Raw genomic sequence first — 13,969 nt, forward strand, 5'->3', positions numbered from 1 at the left:
TCCTCCCTCTTCCATCTCTTTCTCTCCATCCCTCTCTATCTCTCAGGAGTACTTTCCAGGTCCCACAGCGTAGGTTTCAAAAAAACCTCATTCCATGAAGTGACGTATGAAACTGTAACGTTGTGTCGCCAAAAGGCAGCAGAGGCAAGGTCCCGCGCTAACTCGGCAGGCTCTCCAGGAGCGCCTAGGCTACGCTATGCTACGTACATAAAATTAACATTATTTAACACAGGAGAAAGGAAATTCCCTTCCCGTAGAAGGTGCAGGGCAGTAGCCCCGCTACAGCACTAACAGCTACTTGTAAGCTAAAAGCTATTAGCATATTCCTATGTGGCTTGTGTTGAATGTTAGCAATAGCGTAGAGTCAGCCATTGGTTAGCGCTAACAGGTTACTTGCTAATAGTGCTAACAGGTTACTGCTAAGAGCTTACAGTATGTACGAGAATCCTATACGAGTGTCCACCACTGTGGCTGTGTAGAAAAGTAGCGCTAAGCTATATAGCAATAGCTACATACTGTATAAAGCCAGTGTACCTAACCTTTTTTACAAATGCTACTGTGAGTTAAAAGCTATAAAGAGCCATTATTTTTGTGATTTCAAACACCCTCTTGGCGCCATGCTACAGTAAGCTAGTTCAGAGCTGAGTTTTTACTGTGGTGTTACCATGAGTAACGCACTTGTCACTGCCGACCGGATGCGGTCATGGTTTCAATCAGAGAGTCGGTAAAGACGGAGTGAGTGTTGGTTTGTTCACACACACACACACACACACACACACACACACACACACACACACACACAACACACAACACCACAACACCACACACACCACACCACACAGCACACAGACACACACAGCACACAGCGAGCACACACGGTTTGACGCATATTTTTTAATCAACGCTTTAGCTAGACAGAGGGACGTTGAGAAGGTGGGGTTTAAATTCAGAGAGAAAGAGACAGCACAGAGCAGGTTCCAACATGACACAGACACTGGAGCAGGGGATAAACGGGTGCCCTTGAGTGGATGGATGGTGGCTGGGAGTTAGACGGAGTAGAGGAGGAAGGGGGATGAATAGTTGTCAACCGCTGGTCAAAGACTTGATGTGGAGACTGGGAAGAAATGCGAGATGCTGGACCTGGTGATCTCTCTCACACACACACACACACACACACACACACACACACATTATTTTTAATCAACGCTACAGACAGAGGGAGGTTGAGAGGTGGTTTAAATCAGAGAGAAGAGACAGACAGAGCAGGTTCCAACATGACACAGACACTGGTACAGGGGAAAACGTGCCTGAGGGATGGATGGTGGGGGGAGTAGAGGAGAGAGAGGAAGGGGGATGAAAGTCACCTGGTCAAAGACTGATGTGGAGACTGGGAGAAATACGAGAGCTGGACCTGGTGACGTTTCAACACCATGAATGATAGGCTACAGTACATGGTATATAATTAAGCAATAAGGCACGAGGGGGCGTGGTATACGGTCAATATACCACGGCTAAGTTGCAGCTCTTATGCACGACGCAACGCGGAGTGCCTGGACACAGCCCTTAGCCGTGGTGTATTGGCCGTATACCACAAACCCCCGAGGTGCCTTATTGCTATTATGAACTGGTTACCAACGTAATTAGAGCAGTAAAAATGAATGTTTTGTCATACCCGTGGTATAAGGTCTCATATACCACGGCTGTCAGCCAATCAGCATTCAGGGCTTGATCCACCCAGTTTATACAGTAATGTAGATCATGTCATGGGGATAATTGAATAGTATACAACTAATGTCATGACGGGATGTATTCTATGGTAATGGGGGATAAAACCACCTGACACTGTTGTTTAAAGGGATACTTCGGGATGAACTCGTGGATACCATTGTTATGTCTCTGTGTCCTGAATGAAGGAAGTTAGACGTAGTTCGGCGAGCCAACGCTATCTAAGTCTATGGGTATCTACTAGCATCCTAGTGTCGTGAAGTAGATTAAGGGCCTCGTTGCCAAAATCCCGACGTATCCCTTTAAGAGACAAACCTAAATGTAGTGGTTCCACAAATAAACGGTCTCTAAGGGGCTCTAAGTGAGAACGTGAATTCAGTGAATACCAGGATTTACTCCTACCACTGAAGTAGGAGTATACCAGTGGTAGAGCTGTTCCGCGTTGCGTCGTGCATAAGAGCAGCTCTTAGCCGTGGTATATTGGCCGTATACCACGCCCCCTCGGGCCTTATTGCTTAATTATATACCATGTACTGTAGCCTATCATTCATGGTTTTGAAACGTCACCATGATCAGCGTCTGAACTGAGATCACATTCAGAGCCTTACAACCGACACTATTCAGGATGGACACACGTACAGTACGCGCTAACACGCGCACACACACATGCATGTACACACACACACTCGTTTCACATGAATATGTCATTCATCGCATTGGATATATGAAAAATAAATCTGTTACAATAAAGTTAAAGTGTGTGTGTGTCTATAACAGACTTTGGGAACAGACTATGGGAGGCACACAGTACAACATAGAGCCATGACTACATGGAACTCTATTCCACATCAAGTAACTCATGCAAGCAGTAGAATCAGATTTAAAAAACAGATACAAATACACCTTATGTAACTGCGGGGACTGTGAAGAGACACACACACACACAGGCACAGACATTCGCATACACACACACACACACATGATAACATACGCACTATACACACACGTACATGGATTTTGTGTTGTAGATATGTGATAGTAAAGTAGTGGCCTGAGGGCACACACTTAATGTGTTGTGAAATCTGTTGTGAAATGTAATGTTTTAAATAGTACATAACTACCTTAATTTTGCTGGACCCCAGGAAGAGTAGCTGCTGCCTTGGCAGGAACTAATGGGGTTCCACAATGAATACAAACACAAAATTCTGAAAGTTACAGGTAGCGTACAATACAGGCAGCTTTTACTGCTGCTTTTTGAAGCACGATGCTGTTGCCATTGTTTTCAAAACCGGTACCCGGTTACCTTCAGACGGAGACCACCATCGTTTTCGTGAGAGTCTCATCTTTCCATAGATACAATCATATTATTATTATTATTATTAGATCATTATTATTATTAGATTATTATTAGATCATATTTTTTAGGCCAAACAGTTCAGATGCTACAGATGTTTTCGTGAGAAGACCGATTTTCGGAACGTTTCATTCTCTGACAAACACCGCTGTAGCTCGGTCACCTTCCACCGCAGATGCAGAAGGCCGCCATTGGCCGATGCCGTATATTGAGATACAGCCCGTGCAAAAAAAAGAAATATCTCTAGCTTAAACTGACGGATTTTGATAGGGATTTTATAAACGATGTTACTTAAATTGACGCACCGGTGCGTCAATAGACTCTCGAGGGTTAAATGCTTAGGATGGAATAGAACATGTATGGTACATCTCTATGACTCAGGCATACTGTTTTGTATGAGTGCTAGTGGTTTCAAAAATGCACCATATCTGAGAAGTCCGAGACGTACTTTTCATCTACTTCTATCTACTTTTATCTTCTAAGATGAAAGTCTTGTGATCTATTTTCCTTGCTCTGCTCTGCGCTGGCGTAGTTAAAGTGAAAAATAGGGAAGTATATTTCCGACCCTATAAAGATGTCTTTAATTTGCATGACTACGACTCGCTCCAATATTTCTGTCTTGTAAAAAATATATATATTTAGCAGTGAGCTCAGACTCTGTCTGCACACGAAGCACTTGCATCAGACCAGACCAATCGATGCCAGACCTTACATCAGAGGAACTCTGCAGACAAGAGCAATCAACAGTGGAGTTATGTGAAGGAGAAACTTTGGAGAACACAGATAGTTGAGATACTTCATTCGTATTGCAATTCTCCTTCATTATCTGTTCCCATCCGTGGTCAGTGAAGAGATGGAGGAAATAGGCAATTTCAGATAGCTGGGAAACAGTGTGTGTGGGTGTGTTCATGTGTGTTTGTGTTGTATGTGTGAGTGTGCCAGACCGGGGCAGAAAATAGTTCCATTTTGTAGTTTATTTAAAAATGCAACTTTTCAAATAGTCAAGGCAGTCAAATATAGCTGATATAGAGTTTCAACTAAAAGGCAACTATTTTCTTTGATATTCAAATACGGTTCTCAGAAAAACAAATCATATTTGAAAGTATTTTGAATACCTTTCAGAAAACCAAATAATATTTAAAAAGGTGTTTAAGAATAAATGAATAAATGCAAGTTATTTAAAAAGAAAAATATTTATTTGATGGCTGCCAAATATTTGATGAAGAACCAAAAACTACAACAGTTAGTTGAATTAGTCAAAATATACGATCGTAAGCACATGGTTTGGACGGCTCTTAGCTATGAAGCTTAATATAGCCTATAGCCTAGAATGCAATACACGAGGGACATGGAATAACCTCTTACGCAGGTTCAAAATGACTAACAAATATATTTCCATAATGAGTGAGACATAAGGTAATACGGTAACGCTTGACATGAACTTATTACACATGTTTAGTAACTTTGTGATTATTACAATCGCAGCATTGTTGTTACATAGGACTGTGCTTTATAATTGCATAATAACAGAGTTATTACATAAGTGGAATAAGGAACCGTCACTATTCCTCTTGTGTGAAGTACTTCCAAAAACTCTCAGCTCATTACTATGCAATTACAAAAGTATCACGTAACAACATGCTAATAAAATGTGGCTTGTAAAAATAAATGACAGTTTTATTGCACGGGTACAAGAACAGTGTTACTGAGAGTGCTAACAGTACCAAAATATGGCTATTAAGTGTCAAAAGAAATATCCCAAAACTGCCTTCTTGAATCAACTACAGCCAAGGTAGGTGGAAAAACATGTTTTGTTTTGTATTCTGAGTAAATGATCCCTGTTAAAGATGGTATAGTGTGTGTTTGAAACAAGAACACTTACCCTCAGATGGACGAAGACGTACGAAGTTGTTTTTGCTGAGCGTCCAACTTGCTGTGTGCGACGTTTGCAAATGGCTTTGAGTTACTCTGCAGTATTTTCAGGTATCGTGAAATGAATTGCAGCGTTCGACCTTTTCAGTGGCACGTTGGAACCGGCATACAATAGTGGAGTGTCGCAACTTATTTCTACTCATCATCTGTACAAAATATCATTGGTTAATTCGTTTGACTTGATTATCTACACCTGGGGCCTGTTCACGGGGATTTACAGAACGTTCAGAAAGAAACGTATTGTGTAGATCAAACATGACTGTCAGATAGATTGGAATAGTATAGGTGATTGTGTGCGCTTTATTCATTCCATCTATAATGTGCAGTTCCAGACGCAGCCCAGCCATTAGTTGATGGCAGCCAATCCAACAGTTTCTCAAAAGTAGTCACGTCCTGAGATCAGTATTACATTTTTTGGAATACCTAAACCTATAGTTATCCCAGGTCTGGTGTGTGCGTGCAATGTGTGTTAAAGTACGTGCACTGTGTGTGTTTGCAATGTGTGTGTGTGTGTGTACACACAGCGGTAAATGGAACTTACCGAGGACGCCCAGGCGGTAGTTCATAGTGACCACGATAACGTTGCCGTAGGCGGCGAGGACACTGGCGTCAAACATGTTTCCGGTTCCTTCCATGTAGGAGCCTCCGTGGATAAACAGCATCACTGGCTTCTTCCTACGGTCACGGATGTCTTCAGACACCACACACACACACACACACACACACACACACACACACACAACAACTACGACACACAACACCATCCACAGGGGGCACCACACACACACACACACACACAACAGAAGGAGGGGAGACAAGTAGAATATGGGAAGTGGATGAATGTTCCTCTCATCACGAAGCGAAGAACAACTCTAAAAGTCATGTAACCTGTAGAATCATCCTAGGAATTCAGCTAACGGGATACAGTGGATTCTGGGAGGCCAGTGAGTAGATCTACTGTTTGTATATATAGGGGACGCTGACTTCAATTATGTTTTTAATGGTGGTGGTAGTCTGTCTGTCTGTCTGTCTGTCAGTGGTGTGTGTTGCCGAGCACCTGGGTTGGAGGATAAATTAATATGAGGGTCGCAGCGGAGCAGAAACAGTAACATAAAATAACCACTATAGCGCATCAGCTTACGCAGAGAGACGAGAGAGAGGAAGGGGGGAGGAAGAGAGGGCGGGAGAGGCAGGGAGAGAGAGAGAGAGAGAGAGAGAGAGAGAGAGAGAGAGAGAGGAGATGAGAGAGAGAGAGAGAGAGAGAGAGAGAGAGAGAGAGAGAGAGAGAGAGAGAGAGAGAGAGAGAGAGAGAGAGAGAGGAGAGAGAGAGAGAAGAGAGAGAGAGAGAGAAGAGAGAGAGAGAGAGAAGAGAGAAGAGAGATGAGAGAGAGAGAGAGAGAGAGAGAGAGAGAGAGAGAGAGAGAGAGAGAGAGAGAGAGTAGACGAGATAAAGAATAAGTTATTGGTTGCCAAAGTCTGGCTCTATGAAAAACACATGCCATTAAATAGAAAGAACTACCTGCTGTAACACAACATGTACTGAAACCCATATACACTGATTGTACAAAACATTAAGAACACACTGCCTCTTTCCATGACATAGACTGACCAGGTCAATCCCAGGTGTAAAGGTATGATCCCTTAATGATGTCACTTGGTTAAATCCACTTCAATCAGTGTAGATGAAGGGGAGGAGACAGGATAAAGAAGGATGTTGTAAGCCTTGAGGGCAATTGAGACAATGGATTGGTGTACTGTGTACCATTCAGGAGGGTTGAATGAGCAAAGACCAAAAGATTCAAGTGCCTTTGGAACTGGGTATGGTAGTAAGGTGCCAGGCACCGGGTTGTGTCAAGAACTGCAATGGCTTGCTCGGGTTTTTCCCCGTGTGTATCAAACATTGGTCCACCCCCAAAGGACATACTAGGTCCGAGGTCATGCCCCGACGAATTGAGGCTTTTCTGTAGGGCAATTCAATATTAGTGAGGTGTTTCCCTAGATGTTTTGTACAACTCAGTGTAAGATTCAGCAACAGATGTACATAACAATCACAGTACAAAAAAGGCGGCATTCATTCGCCGGTCCTGTTGTAGCCTCAACGGAACAGAACGGGGAGGAACTCTACTGAATAGATTTTGTCGCAATAGAAACTCTCATTTAGTGTGCCGTTTTGCAATCTGGTTTGGACTAATGAATTTACAACCCAGCCCACATACACATAACTAGACACACACAACACACACTGGACCGCACAAACACAGAAATACAGTTTTGATTTCTCCTTTCCTTCCTTCCCTCGCCTCGTCATCTTCTCTCCTTTGCTCTCACCATCTTTCCCTCACGTTCACTCTCTCTCTCCTCATCCTCTCCCTCCTTCTCTCCCTCGCCCTGGGGTTCCTTATGCTTCCCCTCCTATTTACCCTTTCTCCCTGCCTGGGTCGGACCTCATTTACTCTCTCCTCTCAGTCGTTCAGATGTACTTGTGTTTCTTCTATAGGTTATGCATTACGGGGAGATTGAACATTCCTTAGCACCCTCACTGTGGCGTACCTTCTACTCTGGTTCTCTCTCAATAATATCTGGATTAGAGCCCATTAGGGAGACTAGACTAACCACACAAAACCTGGTGTCAACTATCAGCATTAGAGAACACACTTACTTGGTAGGTGAGAACTAGATATCACCGACCCCCAACTACCACTATAATGATCAAGAGGCCATAAGCGGAGACTAGAAATCTCCCGCCCCTGACTGGTCACCACCTATTGAAAGATTTGGATTAGAGCCATAAGGGAGACCTCCAGAAAACTACTCGTCTCCGCTCCACCAACCCCCCACTACCCCACCTTCTCACATCTGGGCCAGGATTGGAGAGGGAGGGAGAGCGCTGGGAGTAGGAGGGTGTTGGAGGACTGAGGAGAGTGGCGATCTCACTCATCGAACCCCCCACTTCACCACCATTCCTTATTCTCTCCCAGCAGGCCAAATAGGCAGACTTATGACCATCCCTACTACATAAGTGGGGGGTCTCTACCTGGTACTATCCTAGATGGTTACCGAATGCTCCCATTCGACAGAGGACTTAAACCGGAGACTAGACAACCTTTGGGGGTAACCCATTACCCCTCATCCCCACCATTGGGGGATAACCTTCACTAATTCGGGTCAGTCTAGATTTCAGAGACAACAACAAGCGGAGCCTCAAGATCATCTTTACCTCCTACCCTCAGGCGGTTGGTTCCTCTTCCTACCTCCTCTACCTTCCTCTCTTATTGTTCTTCTATCCTTTTGTGGTTTCTTCTTCCTCTTCTCCCTCTTACCCGTTGGTCTTCTTGTTTTTCTCTGGTTCTTTGTCATTGGGGGTTCTTCCTGGGTGGTACCTCCCCTCTTTCTTTCACTTATCAGATTATAATCGTCAGTGTTATATTTATAGGAGACTCAGGACATCTACTTTGTCAAATCCCCCACAACAACTAATCAGTAATTTACTAGAGTTTACTTTGTTAATAAGGTCAGACTTTCTACCAACCCCACCCACTTAATCTAGATTACTTTCCGTGTACACGACTGTTCATGCGCAGACTTCAGTTTACACTCGTGTTTCTCTTGTACCTTGGTCTCTACCTCTCTCCCTACTTTACCCCTTGTTACCTTCATCTAGATTCTTGAAGGGGGTATAGGTTTCTCTATATAATGGAGACTTTCTAAGACATCTTGGTGAGACCTAGCCGCGACTCTTTACTCCTCCTACTCATAACTCTTGACGGGGTATCTTAGAATAGTAATGTGGTACTCAGGTCGATTCTAGAATTATCCTTTTGTACAACCCCACTCCTCATCGTCTTCTACTGCTACCCCTTTGGGTTGGTCTCTCTTACCATCTCATGCTGGTTGGCGGTGGGTCATCGATCTACGAGGCCACAAAGGAACGTCGACTAGACAGTCTTACCCTTGGTCTCCTCACATCCTTACCTACTTTTTCTTTGGGTATCCTTTTGTTAGATTAACGACTCAACTAACTCAAGGAGACCTCTATCTCTCATCCGTCTCAATTCAACCCACCTCTCTCTCTCTCACTTCACTTGAACAGGGCAGCCATTCCAATCAACACAAACTAACTCTCATTGACTGTTGCCAATGGAGACAGAGTTGCAGTCACACATCTCTTACCCCTTTGACACCCCTCTGGCCATGTCTCCACCCTAAACCATTTCCATTATGCGCGAGGAAGAGCGAGCCTGCACATCCTATCCACTTTGTTCCACACACACACCATCACCACACCACAACACAAACACAACCACTTCCAGATTAGAACAGCCAATAACAACAAGGAGACTAGAAAAATCCTCAACAACTGTCACACAACGACCCAATCTCACACACAATCCACAAGTAGAACACAGCCACAAAGGGATCTTCACACACACAAACACACACACACACACACAACAACTCACACCACACACATACACACACAACACACACACACATTCGTACCGAGAGAGAGAGAGAGACCATACACACACCAGACAGACACACAGAGAGAGAAGAAGACATGAGCAGAGGACCCAGCGAGGAGACACACACAGAGGAGAGAGAGACATATACGACGACCCATTCGGGACGACGCCAAACAAAAAAGCATAAACAACTAAGACATCCACACACAGAGAGAGAGAGACATACACACCCGGACGACACACAACACACTGACCGACATAACATGCACGCATGTAAGGAGACCCGCATGTAAGGAGACAACCCATGCACGGGCACACACCCACCACCACACACCTCAATTCACATAGACTGATAGACAGAGCTGGCCTCTATCATCCATGGATATGTTACAGGCACAACAACACTGACAGACAGCACAGTGGTCCCCAGGGGATGCAAATCTATCCTCCCTCTCTTACCTCTTTGCCCCTCTTCCCTCCCTCTTTTTCTCCTTTTATCATCCCTCCTGCTCTGCTCCCTCTTGTCTCTCCTCTATCCTCCCTCTTCTCTTTCTCCTCTCTTTTCTCCTTATCCCTCCCTCTCTTTTCTCTCTCTATCCCTCTCCTCTTTTTCTCCTCTATGCCTCCCTCTCTTTTCTCCTCTATCTATCCCCTCCCTATCCTTTTTCTCCTCTACTCTCCTCTCTTCCTCTCTTTATCCTATCCCTCCCTCTCTTCTCCCTCTCTTTCTCCTCTACTCCTCCCTCTCTTCCCTCTTTTCCTCCCTATCCCCCCTCTCTCTTTTCTCCTCTATCCCTCCCTCTCTTTTCCTCCTCTATCCCTCCCTCTCCTTTCTCCTCATATCCCATCCCCCTCTTCTCCTCTCTTTTCTCCTCTATCCCCCTCTCTCTTCTCCCTCTTTTCTCTCCTCTATCACTCCCCTCTCTCTTTTCTCCTCTATCCCTCCTCTCTTATCCCTCCTTTTCTCTCTAATCCCTCCCTCTCTTTTCTCCTCTTATCTCCCTCTCTTTTCTGCCTCTATCCCTCCCTCCCTCTTTTCTCCTCATCCTCTCCTCTCTCTCCCTTCTTTTCTCCTCTATCACCTTCCCTCTCTTTCTCCCTCTTTTTCTCTCTATCACTCCCCTCTTCTTCCTCTCTTTTCTCCTCTATCCGCTCACAGCGTCTCCTTCTCTCTCTCCTTTCTCCGCTATCCCTCCCTCTTCTTTTTCTCCTCCTTCTCACCCCTCTCCTTCTCGCCTTTTCTCAACTATTCATCCACTCCCCTTTCTCTCTTTTACTCTATCAGTCTCCATCTATTCCACAAGCAATCCCTCTCCTCTCTCTTTCTCTCTAACCAACTAACTCATACCAAATACAATGTCCCTAATATACTAAAGCCCTACAAGTACTCCTAGGTAAGCCCTGACCAGTACACCTACAGCGCTCTACAGTTACCGACATAAAAGCCCTACCATACCTAAAGCCCTACAGTACCTACAGCCCTACAGTACCTAAAGTCACCAGTACTAAGCCCTACAGTACCTAAAGCCCTTACAGTACCTAAAGCCCTACAGTACCTAACAGCCCTACAGTATCTAAAGCTCTACAGTACCTAAAGCCCTCAAGTACCCTAACCCAGAAAAGCCCTACAGTACCTAAAGCCCTACAGTTTACAAAGCCCTACAGTACCCTTAAAAGCCCCCCCCTACAATACCTAAAGCCCTACAGTACCTAAAGCCCTAAAATACCTAAAGCCCTACAGTACCTAAAGCCCTACAATACCTTAAAGCCCTACAGTACCTTAAAGCCCTACAATACCTAAAGCCCTACAATACCTTAAAGCCCTACAGTACCTAAAGCCCTACAGTACCTTAACGCCCTACAGTACCTAAAGCCCTACAATACCTTAAAGCCCTACAGTACCTTAAAACAACAGAAAGACAGGGAAATGAGAGAGAGAGCAAGAGGGTGGAGACATTGTTTATTTCACTTTTGTATATTATCTACTTCACTTGCTTTGACAATGTTAACATATGTTTCCCATGCCAATAAAGCCCCTTGAAATGAATTTAATTGAATTGAGAGAGAGAGAGAGAGAGAGAGAGAGAGAGAGAGAGAGAGGGAGAGACAACCTGAGGGACAGCCAGTGAAAAGTGCAATGTCAATAATATTTCCTATTTAGTTTTGTTTTGGCTTTCATACCATGTCATGTGGCTTCTCAGTCAGGTACTACTACTGGTTCATGTATTATTATTCTCATTAATATTGTTGTTGTAGTTGCTGTTAATGTTAATCTCATTTCCACTACTACTATTATTATTGCAGTTGGATCCACCATTTTTTGTTATATGTATACTTTGACAATGTAAGTAATTTAACTTGCCATGTCAATAAAGTTGAATTCAATTGAATTGAGAGAGAAAAACCAAGGAAAAAGACAGAAAGAGAGGGAAAAGATAGAGAGAGAGAGAGAAGCTGTCGATGTGTGTCACCCTGAGGACTTCAGTCTGTCTGGCTGATCCTCTCAAGCAGAACCAAGACGAGGGATGATTAGCCCCAAACTTCTGTTTAGTGTTTAGCCACGACGACACGTCCCACCAACGTTTACTTCACTTCACTAACCAGCGGGTGTGTTCGTTTGTTTGTGTGTGTGTTTCAGAGGAAGCGATCCTGTAGGCACTGATCTAGGACCAGTTTACCCTTCCACAAGTCATGACAGTTTCTATTAGGAGGAGAAATGCAAATCTAACCTTAGATCAGTGTCTAGGGGCAATTTCAACATCCTACTCCCTAAAACTGATCTAGGACCAGTTTACCCTCCCATCAGTCAAGACTGTTTCTATTAACGTTGCAAAATGCAAATCTGACCTCAGATCAGTGTCTAGGGGCGATTTCATCCTACTCCCTGTTATTCCGTATCTCATCTGCTCTATGCTTCTTTCTCATCCAATTACAATCACCAAACAAACATAATAATGTTACTGACTGTTGTTATAATGGTTATGGTTGTGTTATGGACCAAACCAACGCTTCAATCATAGAAATATATTTACTATTATAATTCTATTTCTATTTCTACAACCAATGCTTCAGCTAAAGCTCCACCTAAAGCTTCCCTACCTTAGCTTTCCTAAGCTACCTACGGATGTAGGATCTTAAATTGACCTATTTTGTGCATGATGTTGCTTGATTAGTGGTTAGGCAATTAGCTGGCTAAAAGTAGCCTACATGAAAAGTGCAACACTGAACATAACCGTGTGTTAGTGTGCGTTTTCAGTGAATTTATGTAAATCACAAAGCTCATCTGCATTTCCTCCGGTGCGGTAAAATGTTCAGCAACAAAAGAGTGGTCAAATTAAGAGCGGTACTAGGGAGCATTACAGAGAGCTAGGGTACAAATGGAATACAGTATCCAATTGAATCCAATCCATGTCGAGAATATGTATGTATTTATAATGGGAGTTGGATAGCACTAGGAGATCCTATCACTCCCACCAATCTGTGTGCAGAGACGAGAGTCTCAGGTTTTCTACACACAGACGGATAACTAAAACAATAATGAATCAAATTGGAATGAAACAACAACACAAACGATAGGAATGATATTTTCTCAAAAATATAATTTCCAATATACGGTAGGCCTCATGCCGTTTTTCCACCTGTGTCTATGAATACGAATGACTGGGAGAGATGGGTGATGGAGGCTGTTGGGTTGGTGGGATATGGAAAGGTACTGTATTTAACTGGAGTGGTTCTCAAGGGGACAACATACAAATACAATTATAAAGCACAGACAAAGTAAAATGATTGGTGAAAAGACATGTGACAGCGTGTCTATCTAATTCAAAGCTAGTTCTGTCACACCCTGATGTTTCACCTGTCTTTGTGATTGTCTCCACCCTCCTCCAGGTGTCGCCCATCTTCCCCATTATCCCCTGTGTATTTATACCTGTGTTGTCTGTTTGTCTGTTGCCAGTTCGGTTTGTTTGTCAAGTTAACCAGCGTTTATGTGTCTCAGCTCTTGCTTTTCCCAGTCTCTCTTTTTCTTGCCCTCCTGGTTTTGACCCTTGCCTGTCCTGACTCTGAGCCCGCCTGCCTGGCCACTCTGCCCGCCTCTGACCCTGCCGGTACCGTTGTCCCACCTCTGGTTCACTGACCCCTGCCTGCCTTGACCTGTATATTGCCTGCCCCTGTCGGATTATTAAACCATTGTGAATTCAACATTGTCCGCATCTGGGTCTTACCTTCATACCTGATAAGTTCAAATAATACACAGAAATCTACACCTGCATTGCTTGCTGTTTGGGGTTTTAGGCTGGGTTTCTGTATAGCACTTTGTGACATCGGCTGATGTAAAAAGGGCTTTATAAATACATTTGACTGAAATAATACCGTCTATTTGGATGGAATGTTGGGCTTTGGGGAGGTATCTAGGACAACTGGAGTGGCCAAACAAATACTGTAGTGTAGAAACCTTACACTTAAAAATAAACATTGATTTAAATAAAGTTGACAA

The 13,969-nt window shown here is 43.8% G+C and overlaps 1 protein-coding gene across 1 annotated transcript in view; it reads right to left on the reverse strand.

Moving 5' to 3' along the window:
• Positions 1-13,969, reverse strand: part of nlgn2a (neuroligin 2a) — a 241,779-nt gene that overhangs the window by 90,059 nt on the left and 137,751 nt on the right. The window contains 1 exon segment of the mRNA XM_024134641.2: positions 5,553-5,702. Coding sequence (XP_023990409.1) covers positions 5,553-5,702 — 150 coding nt within the window.

Source organism: Salvelinus sp. IW2-2015, linkage group LG3, assembly GCF_002910315.2.
Source record: "Salvelinus sp. IW2-2015 linkage group LG3, ASM291031v2, whole genome shotgun sequence".
In the NCBI taxonomy this organism is placed as follows: domain Eukaryota; kingdom Metazoa; phylum Chordata; class Actinopteri; order Salmoniformes; family Salmonidae; genus Salvelinus; species Salvelinus sp. IW2-2015.